The sequence below is a fragment of the Eurypyga helias genome, unplaced genomic scaffold (genome assembly GCF_000690775.1).
Source record: "Eurypyga helias isolate BGI_N326 unplaced genomic scaffold, ASM69077v1 scaffold10100, whole genome shotgun sequence".
Taxonomy (NCBI): domain Eukaryota; kingdom Metazoa; phylum Chordata; class Aves; order Eurypygiformes; family Eurypygidae; genus Eurypyga; species Eurypyga helias.
The window spans coordinates 54547-73980 of record NW_010226282.1 but is presented as its reverse complement, the minus strand read 5'-3'; the positions used below and the strand labels follow the sequence as shown (position 1 = coordinate 73980).

The 19434-nt window shown below is 39.7% G+C and overlaps 1 protein-coding gene across 1 annotated transcript in view; it reads left to right on the top strand.

Annotated features, from left to right (window-relative positions):
• MYO1B (myosin IB) overlaps positions 1-19434 on the top strand; it is an 83110-nt gene that overhangs the window by 38558 nt on the left and 25118 nt on the right. The window contains exons 7-16 of the mRNA XM_010152385.1: positions 1253-1351; positions 1714-1817; positions 2686-2833; positions 3514-3632; positions 4408-4494; positions 4816-4881; positions 15056-15061; positions 16691-16795; positions 18268-18330; positions 19098-19298. Of these exons, the coding sequence (XP_010150687.1) occupies positions 1253-1351; positions 1714-1817; positions 2686-2833; positions 3514-3632; positions 4408-4494; positions 4816-4881; positions 15056-15061; positions 16691-16795; positions 18268-18330; positions 19098-19298 (998 nt within the window). The remainder of the gene's footprint in view (positions 1-1252; positions 1352-1713; positions 1818-2685; positions 2834-3513; positions 3633-4407; positions 4495-4815; positions 4882-15055; positions 15062-16690; positions 16796-18267; positions 18331-19097; positions 19299-19434) is intronic.

Sequence of the window (19434 nt, the reverse complement as noted above, 5' to 3'; positions counted from 1 at the left end):
GGAAAGTGTTTAGCAACCCTAGGTGTCCTTAAATGAATTGGTGTTCCCTGTGTTTTATCTTTGTGAAACCTCACCTCAATTTTTTGGCAGCTCTCCTGAAGAATGACATCCAAGGTGTGGCAATTTCCCTTTTGGGGTTTTCTTCTTGCATGGGCACAGCTTGGAGAGAGCGTAACTGCAGTCAGAGAACTGTGGTGGGCACATAGCGGTAGGTGCATGGGGGAGCTCCTTTGCTGTGGGCTTGGAATAACGTACTGGATGTGTCTGTCTCCATGCTGAATATGCTCTTCAGGCTTAGGAGAATGCTCTTCAGGCTTAAGAGAAACTGTATACTGGGAACTGTGGGTTCACTATCTGCAAAAATGGTGTGAAGCCCTTGTGTGAGAGTGAGAAAAGAAGGAAAACCTTTTTTTTTGTTTTTGCACAAAATCCTGTCAAGAGGGTTCTCTTATTGCATCCCTCTCCTGGTGCTTGAGGAACACAGCCTTTCCGTGCAGGAGAGGCAGAACAACCTTTGTATTGTCACCTCTGTGGTAGATACGATGTGGAGTCTGAAGTGTGACGTGTTACAAGTCAGCTCCTGCTGTCTGCCCAGATTCCTGCCCTTACTGCTAAGGCTTAGAAATGTGCCCGTCACTAATAGTGGTGGATGGAGCAATCTTCTTGTCAAACTACTCAATCAGTGCAGTGATGCTTTTCATGTGCTGCTTTTCCATTTCACTTTAAATGTCTTATGATGGAGCTTCTGTCAGTCCCATTGGGAATTATTTCATAGTCTGATGCACCCAGGAACACAAAGCGCTACATAATTATGCAGTTTAAATTCTTCCTTTATTTGGCTTCCCCCTTTCATTTACCCATCTTTCACATGCCTAGACTTCTGACATTTCACTTCTTTTCAAACCTTCACCCATGCAATCATTCTTACCAATTCTTAATTTTGTGCTTGTACTGTATATTGATTGATGCCTTTTGAGCACATTGCCTCCCTGACCTGAGTGTTCTTTGCAGCTGATAGACTGCAGCATTCAGAAGTGTACCTGTCTTACACCTCACTCAAATAACTTATATGAGAAATATGTACTATTTTGATACATTGTGATAAGATTTGTGCCTACCATTTATCATCTTCTAATTTGATGATGACGATATAAAGCAATGAAACAGAAAATGATGGGGGACTATGTTCATATTAAAGTGTTTTGTTCCAACCATCTTTCCCTGACCTGTGAGATTTTGTTTGTTTGTTTAGATCTGCTAGAGAAGTCTCGTGTGGTGAAGCAGCCAAGAGGAGAAAGAAACTTTCACATTTTCTACCAGATACTGTCGGGTGCCTCGGAAGACTTCCTCTGTAAGTGTGGGCCCTGTGCCATCTTCAGATGAGAATTGTCTTCATATGTAATGTGCTGTCCCACACGCATCTTCTTTGGTGGGAACTGTGATATTGATTAGTTTTTCAAATTACTGGTGGTAGTGGAAATAGTAATACCTGAAGCAAATATATGGTTTGTTATCCAGGTATCCTAAGTCAGAATTAGCTTTGCCATGTATTAGAAACAAAGAAAAAGACTCATTCAGAAGGCTTGTAACTAAAAGATACTTAAAGAAACTTAATCCTACTAGTAACAACAGTTCTTGACAATACTGGTTCTGGGATAACAGAGCTGCTACCAAGAATGCTGTTACTAATGCTGCTTTTATTTGATTTATTAGGCAAACTCAAACTGGAGCGGGACTTCAGCAGGTACAACTACCTGGGCCTAGATTCTGCCAAAGTGAACGGTGTGGATGATGCTGCAAACTTCAGAACAGTTAGGGTAAGGAGTACAGGGGTTGGGTGTAAACAGCAAAAGGGCTCACCGGTAACGCAGAGTTCTTACGCTGTCAGTCTGGCTGTTCAGCTGGGTTGGGAGGGCCCTCTTTTCTATGCCATTTCAAGAGTGCTAGGCACTCTTCCTGCAAGGATATGGCATGGTTGCGCAGGGAAGCTTAGATCCAACTGGAAAATATGAAGAAACAAGTTTCTGGAGTATTCTAGTGGGAATACAAAAAAAAGAAAGAGGAAGGGAGGGAAAAAAAAAGCCCAGACCCCTTGATCAGATCATGGAAAAGGTTATGTTGTGTACTTGCTTATGAGGACAGTGACTGAGCTTCATGAACCAGGTGATCCTGACCACGTCAAAAGGAAAACAAGGCTGGGATGGTCCTCAAGATGATTTACCACAAAGTTTTTGCTTGAATTGTACTCAGGGACAAAAAGAATACAGTACCCTGTTACCCAGTGTATGCAAATTTAAATTCTAGAAGTTACTGGCTTTTAGAACAACAGAGTGGATTGAGAAAACAGCAGTACCTCTTCATTTGCCTGTGGAAAATTGGGTTGGGTTATAAACTGAATGAAGTGTCTAAAAAAAAAAAAGTACTGCACTTTAGAAACCCACAGACTGAATGAATCCTAGAAGTGGACTGGACTGACATGCCAGCCTGACTACCAGATCTTCTTTAACCTGTCTTTTCTATTAAAAACTTACTTACCAAAGCATAGTAATTATATTCTTTTTGTAGAAAAAGTGTTCATAAAACATTTCTAATTTATGCTAATACAGGTAAATGGTGAATCTTGCAAGTATGATCTGTTTAAATGGAGATTCTTTTATCTCATAATTTTATCTGTCCCCTTTACAGAATGCAATGCAGATTGTTGGTTTTATGGATCATGAAACACAGTCTGTTTTTGAAGTGGTGGCAGCCGTTCTGAAATTGGGGAATATTGAATTCAAGCCTGAATCTCGTGTGAATGGCTTAGATGAAAGTAAAATCAAAGATAAAAATGGTAAGATGAGATTAGTGACGGGGGGAAAGATACCAATTTGTCTGAAGTCATTATTAATTTTGTAGTTTCTGTAGACATACAATAGCCGTACAGATGAATTAAATTAGATTGTTTCCAAAACTTGCCTGCAGGCAAATATGGGTTGAATTCTGTGCAATTTCAGTCGCTCTGTTTGAAATTCAAAAAATTCTTTTATTTTTTCGCACTTTATTAACACTTCCTTTTGAAATGGTAAATGGTGCTGTGCATTTCTGTAACTGCTTGGTTATTCTGCAGCAGAGGCTTTTAGTTCTTTTGTCGCAGGGTATTTCTGTCTGTAATATCAGATTAATTTAGTCATGTTTTTGTAGTTGATACGTTTTGAATGTTCATTTATTTTCATTTGTAAGTTTTTCATCATGAAAAGTAGTCTGTGATAAATGGGAGAAAGATTCCTTCACAAAACTAACCAAACAGAAGGTGCTTTCAAAACTCTTAACTCTGTTCCCTCATGCTGTGCATATGTTTAAAAACTTTCTTGGCAGGGTAGCGGGGAGGGAGTGTGGGTGGGGGGGACACCTATGCTGAAGAAAACATGTTTTGAGGAAATACTGAACTACTTAAAAGCTAATAGTTTGGGGGAAGAAGAGGGAATGACGCGGAAGGATTCAGTATATTTACACTGTCCTTTTTCATGCCAGAACTCAAGGAAATCTGTGAGTTGACAGGAATAGACCAGTCCGTGTTGGAAAGAGCTTTCAGCTTCCGGACGGTTGAAGCCAAGCAAGAGAAAGTTTCAACAACACTAAATGTGGCTCAGGTAGAGAGAGATCCTGTTTTTAAGATAAAGAATCATTTAAAATGGCGGTTTATTCTACATGACTAAACCATAACTGCCCAAATAAAAACTACAGTAGTCTGTACTGCATAAAACATATCACCTTTTTCTTCAGCAGTTTCCAAGTGTTCAAATGTACCGGACGTCTTGTTTTTATGTTTGAATTACCTGAAAAAGATGAGTGATAGGAAATTGTTGCAGAGAATGAAACAGTGAAACAGTTCTGCACAGAACGCATGTTCAAAGTATTGCGGGAGGCTGTTTTTGTTTAGGGCAAGTGGTGTGATTTCGTGTGAGTTGTACGCCCCGGGCTGCTGAAAAACGTCTGCTGGCAGTTTTGTCTTGGTGTAACGCTGCAGAGCCAGTGTGATTGCCACCTGTGTCTCATCAGCTCAGCCTAGCAAGGATGTGGGTTCCCCGACCGCAGCTGCTCCAGCCCCTTTGTTTTGGATTAGGATGGGGGATGTGAGTCTTTAGGGGATATCCGGATGAACAGGAAGGCAGTTGGAGTGCTCTGATTGTGGCTGCTGTTCCAGCCATCCCTCAGCCTGGAAGGCCAGAGGGATGCCCAAGCAAGGCACTGTAGCTGCCAAAGTGTCCTGGCACCCCTGCTTTGGCTCCATTGCCTGCCTAGGCAGAAGTACTGCTGCCCGAGTCATTCCTGCGCTGTTCATAGCACCTTTAAGATCCAGCAGTAACATAGAAAGTTTTGGATTAGCCCAGCATTTATAACATTTTTCTTCTTTTTTCTGTTCAGGCATATTATGCCCGTGATGCTCTGGCAAAGAACTTGTACAGTCGACTGTTTACTTGGCTTGTTACCAGAATCAATGAGAGCATTAAGGTATTGTAGTTTTTTTCCTGTCAAAAAATCAATAGAAATCCTTTCAACTAAAGTGGGCAGTAAAACTGTATTTGCCAACTTCATTTTTCATGGTTGTACAGTGTTACACATGGTACAGGTGAAGAACTGTATCGCACCTCAACAAATTGCTGTCTGCTCTGGTTTTTAAGCTTATGAAAATAGGTGTGTTAAGTGTATTCTGGGAAACCATATGTAACAGCTTACAGAATTTGACAGCCTACTTATGACATACATTAGTTTTCTTGATTCCCATGTATGAAATGTACAGAGGACTGACACAGTGTTTAATTTTTTTTGAAGGCACAAACAAAAGTGAGAAAGAAGGTAATGGGGGTGCTGGACATCTATGGCTTTGAAATTTTTGAGGTAAGACCTTTATAATGGTAAACATTTAATGTGAGAGCTGTTATTCAAGCTTAATAGAGTAGTTCATGTGGGTGTAATCAGAATACATGTAATTTGAATCAAGTGTGTCATTCCTGAGAAAAAAACCCAAAACACTAGAAAAGTAAGGCAAACAGACATGTCTTAGCATGCCTGGCAAATGAAACAAAAATCTACAAAAACCCAAATTGTATTTTTACACCATAGGTAAATAAATATTTATGATGGGTCGACTAAATGTATTTTGGTGTGAGGTACATTCTGAACATACGAGAAACTGACAGTGTCAGTTCTGCCCAGAGGCATTTTGTGGCTGCCTTTGGACGAGCTTTGTATCCATTAAAAAACACACCAAAAACTATACATATTTTTTCCTGTCAAAATTGGACAAGGAATTATATTCTGTTTCATCTCTGTTCACGTAGATAAATGTTCTGTACTGATTCCTGGCTAATGATCTGTGGCTCGCTGCTGTTTGTTTATGGTAGTATTTTTAGACTGGTGGTATTCTGAAACAAAAACAATAACGAGGAATTTTTAATTGGGTTAGAGAACACCACAGAGAGGGAGTTTTCATAAATCTTACTCTGACAGTTTATGTTAAGAGATTCATAGATCTTGGTTGGAAACTGTATATAGTGTTTAATCTAGAAACTCAGTTGGGGAGAAAAATCAGTACAAAGCTTGCAATCTTCACCCACTTCCCTACATCCTTCTTGAAAATCCAGGGAGCGGGTTTAAACTGTGTAGAAGATGGAATAATCTAGACGAATAATTACATGTTGGAGGGTGGTGTAAGTTTTATTTCAGAAGCATAACTTCAAAGTACGTTCAAGTGAAAATACCCTTATGAAGAGGAAAAACAAAGCTGATACTTGCTTCAAGGTTTTACTAAGTTAAGTTGCATTGTTTGCATTAGACACGAGCATATTTATGAAAATACACTGCAAGAGGTCAGGTGGCCAAATGCAGATCTCAGTGCCAGATCTCCCTGGAGGTGGTCCTTGAGAACCTTTAGAAAGCTGGGCACTGGAATGGTACTGCTGGCATCTTCGGGCAGGATGCCTGTTTTCACTAGCTCTTTCTTTTATGTCTGATAAAGGATAAACATGGGGGGTGAGGTGGGACATGGAAGCTGGCAGTAGTACACGTGCCAACTGAGTAATTGTGTTTATGGGATGGTGTTATTGTTCAATCCTTTAACTGCTGTGTATTGGTTCTACTGGAGAAGGTGGGAAAGGTTTGCCTTGTGACTTAAGAGGATCAAATTCATCAGTACATTCACACAAGACAGGCCTGTTCCTCTCGTGAGTTAAGACCTGTGGTGAGAGCACTAGCCAAGCAGCTTGGTTCAGCGTCACAGAAGTAAATGGAATTATTTCTGAACAGTCAAAACGGAATTCGGGTAGTAGGCCAGAAGCATACATGGCTTGTATTATACCATGTTTTAATTTAAAGACATTTGGAAAAGAAACTAGGTTGGCTTAGGTTTCTAGAGGTAACTAGTACAGTCACTGGTGTTGGGGCTGCCTGGCAGTACTGTAATTCAAAGGGTGAATGGTAGAAAAACAATCCATTAGAAAATCCTGGATCAGCTGCTTTTCCAGTACCGCCCACTTAGCCATCCCTGTATTTCCAGACAGGTTAATTTTATAGTCAGAAACCGCTGACTTATTCTCAATTGAATCAAAAGCAAAGATATTCTTTCAAGGCAAAAAAAATGTATTTCATATACAGCTGTAGTTGGAAGAGAAGTTGATGTTATGTCATAGTCCTTAAATTGAGTAAAATAAATCAGTAATGAACACTACAGACAAAGTGTAACTGGTCTTGTTGCTTGAATGAGTATCACGTAGTAAGGTCAATTAGGACGATGCCTGCCAAATATTTTTGTGTTGAGTTTTGTAACGAATGACTGAATCTTACAAAAATTATTAAGGATCTTGAGAAAATGCTTACAAAAAGCAATTATTGTGGAGAATTTAAGTAACCACTGCACAGAAAATATTTTGTTTAAAATTAATTATATTAAACAAATCAATGAATGACTGAAATGTTAATGCTGTACAATACAGTAACTCCAGGAAAATTCAATAATGTCTTAAGATTTATAGCATGAAAAATATAGTGGAATTTGGAGTACTTTGTAAACACAATGAATAACATTTAAAATATTAGCTGAGGTGTAGCTCATGGCAGTAAGTATGTCCATCTAATTATAAGCTACTTAAAACCACTCACTAAAAATATGCAGTTCCCTTTTGAATCTAAACTTAAGTCAGATTTTGATTTTCATGTCTGTTCTTGAAGGTTATAACTAAAATGATCTCTACAAATAATGTTTTTTGGCAAAAAAAAGTATTAAAAGACTTCTTTATTTGCGAGCTTGTGCATTTTAAACTTGTATGCTATTTGATATGCTGAAGGTAAACCATGTTTCTACTCAGGAAGCAGAGAGGTTTATCATTAGTGCGTGTTCTTTGACCCAAAGTCTCCTTGTAACTTGGAGATAGAATATATCAAAAAAGAAGGTCCAGTAGGATTTTTATATATATATGCTAAATATTTACACATGAAGCTTAATGCCATTGAAATAAGTAGCAAGGTGGGTGTTTACTGAAGGGTGTTTTGGTTTGAGTTTCGGGTTTTTCTTTTTCCTTTGATATGAAACTTACCCCTCAGGATCACTGAAAGAATAAACTAATCATATTCTAGTTTACCTGTTTTGGCCTGAAGTTCTCACTTAAAAGTTGGAATACATTATGGACTAGTCTGCTTCAACTGCAAGAATGTTAGTGTGCTACAGATTTTTGAGGGTTTTGTTTTGTTTCATGATGGTCAGGGAAAACAATATTTCTTGGGCCATATTCCTGTTTAGGGTAATTCCTTCCATCATCCTACAATTCCTAATATAAGAAGAATAAAGGAATGCAGATCTACCATTCTGAAAGATCCTACACTTCACATTCTGATGATAATGCACAAATGGAAGTTTACATAAATGAGATTATTTTTTACCCTATTTTTGAAAGATTATGTTTTATTTACTGTCCACTGCAATTTCTACGGTTTTCTGTGATTTAAGATGAAGTGAACTGAAAAAGTAACCTGAGGTTTCTTGAAAATTAACAAAGGAAAGATACTGGCCTGTTGAGAATGCTGGCATATACTCCGGGATTTGGTTTCTGCTAGTATTTTCGTCAAGCACAAACCCTAACTATCCAAGAAAGCAGATTTAAGGACTTGGCTGTCCAGAAATTCAGATTAGAGAATTTAAATCTATCGATAATCCTCAGTCTCTGTGGGTTTGGCAGATGTCAACGGCAAACTTGGCTAAACAATCCACAAAATAGGTGCTGTAAAGCTGTGTTTAATTTGAATCCTGCCATGTCCTTTGTGGTAAGCTGTATGCTGGGACTGAATGCTTTCAAAGCGAAATGCTGAGATTTTGGGTGTCTCTGTGTGAATTGTCTATGGGCACAGATTTAGGGACTAGGTTTAGTATGAAAATGCAGGCTACAGGGCCAGGTTGGTTGTGTAACACTGCTGGAGCTGGAGCAATGTGTTGAAGCCTGACACTAATTGCTCCAAGTAAGTTTGTCTACATTTTTGAGCAGCTGTATGCGTAGTTGATCTGCACTCTAGACTGTGATCTGAGATGGGGCAGGGATCATGGTGGGCGGCACCGGGAAATTCAGAACGAGCTCGGTTGCAGACTTCTGGGGGTAGGTTTCAGGCTAATCCCATTTGATTCCACATTTAATTCTGTATTTCTGGGCAGAAGTGGGTTTCTTCATCTCTGCAAAATGCTAGGGTAGGGTTGTGGAAGGGGTTTATTGAAAAGAAAAGAAATGAAGGCTGTAGAAGACAGATGACAGGGCGTGGCAGGTTTCAACACAGATGGGCAGAAGACTCACTCTGGTTTGAACATTTAAATTTGTCATGTACATTTCCTGTGTAGACAAGGGCTAGGGTAAGTAAAAACGAATGTCATGCAGCAAGTGTGAGTACTTCATCCTGCCTAGCCTTCAGAGATAAAACTGTCTGTCTGCGGTAGTTGGCTTAAAGGCTTTATTCTGAATTTTCAGGCGCCGCTATGTAGCTAGTCCATACAATGAAGCTAATGATTTGGAGTGCAGTTTTATTAAAGTTAAGGCTGCCAAACAAGGGTTATTCTTGAAATTTGCCAGGCCCTCGGAAGACAGTTTAGGAGTGTGAATGCTTTCTGCTCAATCCCTTGGCGGAGCAGATTGTTCCATGTATTTTAGCCTGATGAGAAGCAGGGGTGCGCCGGGGGTAGAGCTGCAAAAGTGAAGGCTGCAGAAAGAGAGGGATGGGTGACCTGAGGTGATGCAAATGCTGTCTTTGCGGACAGCATCTGACCAACTCCTTTTGCTCCAGGTACACAAGAACATGCAAAGACATGGCAGCATCCATCCCTCCCATTCTGCATAAAACCCAGCAGTAAATAAAAATACCACCAACAAAGAGCCAAACCAACCACCCAGCAGTACAACCAGGTCCATCTCTCACAGTCTGTGGTGCATTTTGATAGTGCTTCTATTTATTTATGGCAATTAGCTTTTTTCTTGTGTGTAGAAGTGGTGATGGAAAGAAGCTTGGCCATATTGCATGTACTATGTAAACTGACATCTGGTCATTGGTAAAATGCCAGTATCTTTATTGAGGAAATACATGAGAAATATGAAGAGTGCAGTTTCATTATATTAACGTGTTCATAGTTGTGGTAATTATCTATTTGTAGAGGGAGGTAAGCAAATAAGGGGGGGGTAAACATTGAAAATACCTTTCTGAGATGTTTAAGGCATGAAAAAATGGGAGGTATTTCCATTTTTACCATAAACCTGTACGACATCTTAGTCCAGTTTTTTTGCCTTTTTCTATTCTGTTCTTTGCACAAATGAAATTACAGTTGCAGAGTATGCTGAGCTCTGAAAGATTGCTGCCAGCCCAGGGACCTACCCCACACTCCCAGGGATGATTTTGCTGGAGAAGGATCTAGGTATTTTCTAGAAAGATGATGACTTAGAGGAAAGAAAAAAATCATACAAAGAAAACTGGCTTATCAGGATCTTTCTTTCCTCACCACACCACCTCCCCCCCAGTCTCTCCCCCCCCATTTTTTTAGGTTCTGGGGACCTTTTCTTCATGTCTTGACTTTGGCTCTAATTCAGCCATGGGTATCTGTTGTTTTGATTGTTGCCTCAATCTCCAGAACATAATTTCCATCCACCTTTTCTAGGCACTCTATCTTGTCACAGATTTCCTTTTTGAAATTGTTCAACCCTTTTCTGATGCCCATCAGCATACCATATACTGGCAAGCAGCAGTGCCAAAATGTGTGTACCGGCCCGCTATTTGGTCTGATTGTGCTAACCAAAGCCCAGTCTAGTGTGCCAGGGGAGAACTCAATTCTTAATCTGTAATTAATCAGCTACATCTGCTGGCAAGTGTTATGGAAGAAAGGAGCTTTACAGAGAGGGACCCTTCGTTGGACTCCTAGGTGCTATGGAGCTTTAAAATACAGTTAAAGCAATAATTTCCTTAAGGGCTTAAATGCTCAGCAGCAGAGGTGCATCCCAGGAAGTTGATCACCATTTAATTAATCACATTGTAATTTGAGTATTTAGAGACGCTTATTTTGCAAACACAGGTTTATGAAGTAAATCCCATTGGCTGGCTGTTTTCAACAGAGGAAATATTTGAAATGCTGGAGCAAATATGCACAAATGCTCTGCTTCGGGTTATGAGAATGATGTTTTGCCCTACAGCAGCTATTCTATCTTAGTAGAGAAATGGATATGATTATATAGTAGGTTCTTGCCTATTTGTAACTCCTGTTGTTCCAGGACTGTAATTTATTAGGTCGAGTTGATCGTACTTGGGTTTCCCCACGGATCACACATGCATTGTGTGCCCTGGATTCACTGTAGTTTCTTGCTTTTTTAACATCAAATTTGGTTTAGACCTGTGTGCCTGGACACCAGTGCTGAGAGCACAGTAGATTTCAGAGTGCCTGGTTCTCTACCAGCGCCAGTAGAGTCAGTTAGGACTGAAGTTGGTTGTGCTACACAGATATGGAAAACGGGTAATCCCTGAAGATTCAGCCTATATCTTTCTTGCTGGCATTAGATACACTGAAACCCAGTGTGATTACATATGAATGGAATATTTATAGCTAAATGATATGCTTCTCTGGTTCTTTGCCTATAGAGATAAATTTACACAGAAACACAGAGCTTATTCTAGTTCGCATGAGATATTTTTCAAATAAGTTGGATTACTCAAATGTTTGTATATGTAAACAGAAAAGGGATAAATATTGATGACATACATTCACTGACTTTACAAAAACTATTAAACAAGTTGTTATAATGGGGTCACATGTAGCTCATCTCTTTCTAAGATAGAAACTGTGTCTTTTTTCATTTTCATATGCACTTTCCCTATTTTGCTGATTTTCATTTTCTACCTTTTATATTTCTTAGTTTCATCTCATAAACTTGTATGCTTCTGTGGTCATACATAAAAATCCCTGTCCCCAGACACCACAGTAGGATATAAATTAAATTTTCTGGTTGGTTTCACCATTCATTCCACCATTCATCTCCATGAAACAAGCATGTTGGTCTTTCATCATCATTACTTCTGCCATCTGGCTTTTTCTCTAGGAGCCTCAGTAGTAATCTAGGGGCCTGATGGAAATACCTGGGATCACCTGCCTATGTTAGCAAGAAACCAGAGACTTCTGATGCCCAGGGCCATATTGATGTTGAAAAAAACTTGCTTTCTGGGCCCATATGTGTTAGAGCAAAAGCATCAGCCTCTGTCTTTTTTTCCCCTGTACTGATAAAAAAGTTCATTTTAATGGCATTGGTTATGTTGATTTCAACGGTCTCATGACTTGAAATGTTTGGGTTTTGTTTTAAATGATGCTTTTCTTTTAAATACTTCTTATGTATTTTTGATCTGTATGTGTTCATGGAAGGCATGTGAAAAGGTGTTGCTGAACACCTTTTTGTCAGTAGGCTGAGCAATATGTAGATTTTTTTTAATTGGCTCTCAACAAGAACTGGTGTGATGAAAGATTAAGAAGGAAGAGGAAATACTGAGAAACACTGTGTAAGTGTGATATTGATGATATAGCTGAGTCTGTAAATTTATATCAACAAAATTTGCTTAATTTGGGGAAAACAGTGAAGTTGAAAGGACACAAGAATATCATAGAATCATAGAATGGTTTGGGTTGGGACCTTAAATATCATCTGGCTCCAACCCCCCTGCCCTGGGCAGGGACACCTTGCACTAGACCAGGTTGCTCAAAGCCTCATCCAGCCTGGCCTTGAAGACATCCAGGGATGGGGCATCCACAGCTTCTCTGGGCAACCTGTGCCAGTGCCTCACCACCCTCTCCGGGAAGAATTTTTTCCGTATATCTAATCAAAATCTAACCACTTTGAATTTAAACCTGTTAACCCTTGTCCTGTCACTACAGGCCCTTGTAAAAAGTCATCGCTGCCCCCCCTCCCCAGCTTTCTTGGTGCCCCTTCAGGCACTGGAAGGTGCTGTAAGGTCTCTCATTCTGGAGACTTCTCCAGCCTGAACAACCCCAGCTCTTTCAGCCTGTCCCAACAGGAGAGGTGCTCCAGGCCTCTGAGCATCTTCATGGCCTCCTTCATGGAAAAATTTCTTCACGGAAAGGGTTGTCAGGCATTGGAACAGGCTGCCCAGGGAAGTGGTGGAGTCACTATCCTTGCAAGTATTTAAAAGCCATATAGATGTGGGGCTTAGGGATGTGTTTTAGTGTTGGGCTTGGTAGTGTTAGGTTCAGAGCTGGACTCAATGATCTTAAAGGTCTTTTCCAACCTAAATGATTCTATGATTCTATATATATTTTTTCAGATAATACACATGACTGGAATTTTCCAAAGAAGAAATTAGGTAAAATATTAAGGAACAAAAAGTATTTTCGTTAGACTTTCAAGCACCTGCATGTGATTCATGTAAATTAAATTCTAGTGGTTCAAAGCTAGAACTTTCTATCTTTTAATGGTTGTCTGACAGTCTTAATAAGTACAACATCAGGATCTGCTTGTTGATATAAGCATTGTATTTTTGCTTGGAGCAGAACTTTTTTAGAGTTTTTAAACTTGCTATTCATGAAATGCAACCCTGATGTCCAGTAACTTGAAGGTTGATAAAGAATAAAACTGTATGAGAAAGACACCATTATTTGTGAAGTGAAAAACACAGTGAAGTGGGCTTTGATTTTTGTCAGTGAATTTTTCTACTTGTCTAACTTTATTGTTGCACCTGGTAAAAGACTGAGGTGATAAGCTGAGGGTCGTTGGTTGATCTCTTATCTCTAAATTTGACATGACTTTAAGCCTATCTCAGATGACACTCTGTTACCCAGCACCTGTAATTTAATTTGAGAGTTTGAGTGGTTTTTTTCTTCCCCAAAGGTTACATTTTGTATTCCACAGTGATTCAAAGGGATAGGTTGAAATGCTGCTATAACAATGCTCTCAACATTAAAGTAGTAGAATTACAGCCTGGAAGAGAAGCTGACACTCTTCAGCATTTAGTGCTGGGCTTAAGTATTTTTTTCCTAACACTTCCTAAAAATATTTGAGTTTAAAAACTCTTCCTGTAATTTCGAGTCTGACCGTGCTGCTTTTGTGATTGTCAAAACCCGTTCTGGTGCTTAATGCCAGCATAAGGAGCAAGTACAGTCTCTTGACAGCTGGATCCTGCCAGCCTGTTTCTCCGGAGTTAGTAGTGTGCTGTCACTGATATTAACCATTCTCTACTGTCTTCTAAAAAACAATGTCAGAAGTCCTTTAGATCCCTTCTAGTTCTATCATAGTAATTTTTAGGAGTTTTCATACAGGGGGACAATTAATTTGTGAGCATTCGCCTATGATTTGTGAAGCCCTCACATAATAAAAAATTATAGATATGCAATAAGGGAGAAGAAATTCACAGAATCTCTGTTGCCTTATTCAGGTATGTCCAGAGATAAGCACTCTAAGTGTTCTTTTTAAGATGGTGTTTCTAAAAACCTGTAGGAGATGCCTCTGTCTGAAGTGTGTTTAATTTACCAAATGTCTTCTGGTCTGTTCAGAGTTAAGTGTTTTGAGAATTTCAGTAATTCCAAACATGTTTTTTCTTCTTCCTTGCTGTAATTAACTGTTAGCCTTTTGCTCTGTATCATATATAAAGACTAAAATCACTACTGCTCTTCAATGACTTTTTCCTGGAATAGCAATTTTCAGTGGCTTGGCAATGTCAAATAGAATTTCATAGCTTAAAGTGAGTGATTTATGAAGAGCTCTGTGTATTTTGGTTTGCCTTTCTTTGGCGAACCATAAATATCACAGATACATAGCAAATCAGGAAAGCATCTAGCAATGACTTTAATATGTTGTTAATGACATTCTAGTTAGATGGCTTAGCTAGATGTGCAGTTCAGTTTCCATCCTCTTTTGTAGACGAAGGCAGTGTGTAATATGTGAGTGAAAAGTCCTGCAGTCCTTGTAATTGGAATAACATGGTCTTCTGGACAAACAATCTTTCTGCATTGGGTGGCATGTGCCTGGCAGGTGGATGCAGAGTGTATTTTACCCTTCCTCTTTGCCAAGATGATGTGTCAGTTGGCGTTCTTTTGCTTCAAACTCAGTATATCTCAAGTGATGGCCTTATCTGAATGTGTCAAATAAACTTTGACTCTTTCTCCTGCGGTATTCTCTCTTCCCTTCCCCATTCTCCTCTCCCTTTACTGAGATTTGACTACCAAGGTTATATATATATATATGGCTTTTTGAGACAAAAGATCCATCTCAATTTAGAGACGTGACAATGTAAGGATATTCTGTGTTGCACTCTGATGTGCCTCAATCCTTTGGGTTATTTGATAATCTTGGACAGTATCACCTAAAGAAACATGCAACTACAGAGAAGCAATACATAACATTTCTGTAGTCCTTCACATTTTCAATGACACAGAAATATGAATCTGATGAAAAGACTGATCTACTTGGTATGCTAAACAAATGCTAATAGATACATTCCTTGTTGTTACGGAAGTAGAATAAGTACTGACTGAAGTTTATGTAATTTCTTTTTGCAACAGAATTCAGTAAGTATGACTTGTTTGCAGTGCTGATTTTGATGCATGCCAAATTTTAACTTTCTCTTCTAGAGCTATGCGAGTTTTGCAATCTCTGATTGATAATTGCAATTGATGTGAGGGGCAGTTTGATATGGCTGAGAAAGTTTGGTGATCAGTTATGATTTTGCTTTACCTAAAACTAAAAAGATAAAAGTAACCCGTGCTACCTCAATATTTGCTAATCTGCTTGTGTGGTGTTAATCTCATTTAGCAACCAGATCCTTAATTTAAACATTTAAATGATTGCAGTTGCCCTTAGTCATAAAACCGCTATCATCATAACTTGAGCTTCACAGGTATCCTATAGCAGATTTATTTGATAGTGTAAAAAGGCATAGAGGTTTATTCTGCACATTTTCAGGCTTCCTAAATAACTGAAGTGTTCTTGATGACTAGTAATGAAGAAAGGGAAGAAAAAAAACCCCAAAACAAACAAGGCAGAGGGGAGGGAACACCACATAGCTGAGAAGACCAGCAGCATATATCCACAATTACTCTTGGTTGCAGTTCTTTCTGCAGGTACACGTATGGAATTCTTATAGTATTAGTGACACTTTCAAACACTGGAAAAGAACAATGGATCTGCTGTTCCCTTTTTCTTTGAAGGGGGCATTTTAAGCTGGTGCTCAGAATGGGCACCTGGCCTCCAAACTGCACTCGTTAAAGCCGACGGAGATGAAGGGGTGAAGCACAGCTTTTGTGCTGCAGTCCTGCCCTGGTGATGTTAGCAGTAACACTGACTTGACCTGAGGGCAGGGGCTTTACCTGCGGTGTTTAGGGGCCTGCAGCAGCCATCGTTTTGGATGCTGGCATGTGTCCTTCTGGAAGCATGCTGCTGTAACATCACAGCTCTGCTTCTGCAGCAACCTGCCACATGGCTGGATGGAGTAGGTTGCCCTGGCTGCAGTCGCAGAGCAGCCTTCCTACTGCCCACCCTTCCTCCTGGGGTCTGCCCCAGTCCCTTCTGCAAAGGGTCACACGCGTGCTTGCTCATGTGGGTAGGCCCAGTTTGACACGCGTTAGCCTTTTAAAGGATTTTTAGTTGATAAAGTTATTTTCATTCCCATCATTTCAGGGGCAATTACATGAGCAGTTCGTTGGCACAGAGGAGGTGGGTTGACCTCTGGAGTCAATAGTCTCTTAACCCAGGCACTGCTGCAACCAAAATAGCAGCTTGAGCCTTGCTCTGTAGAGAAATAGGATACTTTATTGGCTGCTGAATGATCCCGGTTGGAAGAGAGTTAATGCTGCCTTTTAAATTTTATTCATCAGAACTGCGTCAACTTCTGTTTATTGCCCAACACCACAGGCCTCCCTATGACTTGTCCCAAGGAATTAGTGATACAGGGGCATCACAAGTACAAACCTACAGAGTTTTTGTCCCTCCCAATGGAGAAAGCCTCAGGGAAGGATTTGGTCTAAAATTTCCAAACTAATCTCATCCTTAATAAAATATTACTCAAACGATCACATCGCAGAGCTGGTAGGAGTAGTTAATGAAGCAGCTGGGTGACTTGCAGCTGCCGCAGTAACTTACTCCAGCTGAGTTCCAGGGTGTTTACACAACAGCAAATGCAAACGTGTCTTATCTGACAGGACAACAGCTTTGAGCAATTCATTATCAACTACTGTAATGAGAAGTTGCAGCAGATCTTCATTGAACTTACCCTCAAAGAAGAGCAGGAGGAATACATCCGAGAGGTAATACTCAATGGGTCTTTCCTTGTCCTCTCCTCTTCCCATTGTCCCTGTAATGAAGATACACAAGCGTGCATGCTGGAACCTCTTTTCAGGCAACAGAGTCACTTTTCGACCACAGCCCTGGCATGGAGCATGTTTGTGTAGGACTGTGTGGCAGTTAGGTCAAGTAAATTAAGCTGGGTTTGGGTTTGTTTCACATTATGAGTTCTCCAGGTATAAACCAGACCCAACTCTTGTTCATTGGCAACAATGACTGGCTCTGAGCAAGGACTAATTAACTTACTAGAAGACTAACATTGCTTTCTGGTATTAGTGCCATTACCCTACAGCCTGTGGATTACAGACAGACCTTTTGGATTACACACTAGAGTCTGGGATACACCCCAGGAGTGGCCACAGCTAATCCTGTTTCGAAAGGGAATCGGGTGGGTGAAACAATATCGTGCAAGAAGAAAGAAACTACAAATAGATTTTTAGTTCTAGTTTTCTTTCAGTTAAGCGTTAAAGGGGAATGTGTAAGCATTACAGGTAAATTTGAAGTTGTGCTTTGGAGCTTGATGTTTGATGTTATTCTGTAAGGACACATCAAGTTAAAAGTTTTAATAGGTTTTAGCAGTACTCCCCATGATGTACAGACCTCAGGCAAAATACCAGTTTACAGCTGTAGAAACTGGCACACACTCTTCATGCTCAAACTGGAGATACATTTTGCTGGGTAAACATATTTTAAAATTGAGAATAATAATCCTGAGGATAATATGAATTTTGGGCATGTCTTTTTTAGTTTTTGCATTCAGTGGTGAAACTCTTGGAACATCATTACTGCAATTTGCTTCCTGAGCAACATTTCAAACTCTCAACTGTAAGATGTACTGCGGAATGCAAATTAGAGAATTAAATTAATGTTTTCTTTTTCCAGTCCTTTGCCCTATTAGTGTTGCCTCCTGATGCACTGGCATCTCATCCTGAAAATTTTATCGCTGATACTTGAAAAAATTAGGGTATTAGTGATATCTGAACAACAGCCAGACTCTGGATTTTTCAGATGGTGTCATCTAAATTTAGCTCTCTTTCTTCTTCCCATTAAATAACCACCAACAACTAAGAGCTTAGAAATGTTGATCTCAGATGCTTGCAGTGAAATAGGCTTATTTCCTTATAGCCAGTGGGAGTGTGGGCAGCGCGGTGCTGGGGCGGGTGACTGGCGGGGCGCCAGGGGAGTGCATGGGAAGCTGACACGGGTGGGGAAAGGAATGGAGAGCGGGTTTGGCAGCCCCTCAAGGACAGTCATTTTGTGCAGATAATGTTAGTAGTAGATGAGAGCATTTCTTTCGTAATAAATAAAATGTTGGTAAGCATATAGAATTAAATTTGAAAGTAGTATCTTAGTTAACTAGAACATAATTCAAATTACGTGGAGAGAAAAGCTCCCCCGATTGTTTTCCTGTTCATACTTTTTTTTTTTCTTATAGGGGATTGAATGGACTCACATCGAGTATTTTAACAATGCTATAATCTGTGACCTAATAGAAAATGTAAGTTATATTCAAGAATTTCTCGAAATAATTTTTTAATATATGGATTCAGTGAAGCTGTAAAGTCTGTACACACCCTCACACACTTGGATTTTGTAAAACAAGCCACTCATAGTAGTCATCTTAGTTTGTACAGTAAACGCTTATTGTAATAAAAATCTTTTAATAAGGCTGTATATTACTTTGTTAGAAGTGTTCAGCAGTACCTACGCTAAAAATAACCAAAACACCAAACCAATCCTTAAATATTTACGTTTAGTGCTGTTTTCAATAGCAGATATCACATGCTGCATTGTAAATAACATTTCTTTTTATACGGAAAGTAGAAAACCCAATGACTTGTTACTGCGTGCTTAAGTACAGAAAGTACTTGTATCTAATAAGAGGACTTCCTATGGGTATAACACAGCAAGAAAGATAAAATTCCTTAACAATCAGAAAAGAACAGTTTTTAACCATTAACATAAACTGTGTGCTGGTTTTACCCATAAACTGGCTACTTTCCATTAAGTTGGAGTTTCTACATTATGAATAAATGACAAGAAATTCCAACATGAAGTTCAAGATTCAGATCTCAGAATCAGTCTTTCAAAAAAGCATATACTAAAAATCTGTTGGAAATGGGGTTGAGCAAAAGAGCCAGACTTTGGGATGGCTTGAAGGACGTTTTTTTGGGTAAGAAGTCAAACAGGAGAGCGGTCTCCTTTTTACGCCTTGATGGAAGTGCAATGGGAACAAACACTCAAGCTCTTGTCTTGAAACTTCAGAACCAAACTGGAATCCTGGCCATGCTAGACGAAGAATGCCTGAGACCAGGAACTGTTACCGATGAAACCTTTTTAGAAAAACTGAACCAAGTCTGTGCCACTCACCAGCATTTTGAGAGCAGGATGAGCAAATGCTCCCGGTTCCTCAACGACACCTCCTTGCCTCACAGCTGCTTCAGGATTCAGCATTACGCTGGCAAGGTACGTGGTGAAGCGGGGAGTAGGTGGTGTTTGGTGGGTGTTGTACCTGTGTGAAGCCTAGGCTTGGTACAACGGGAGGCTCTTTGTCCACGAATTGTTGTTACACTAATGGGGGAGAATTGCTTGAGTCAGTAGT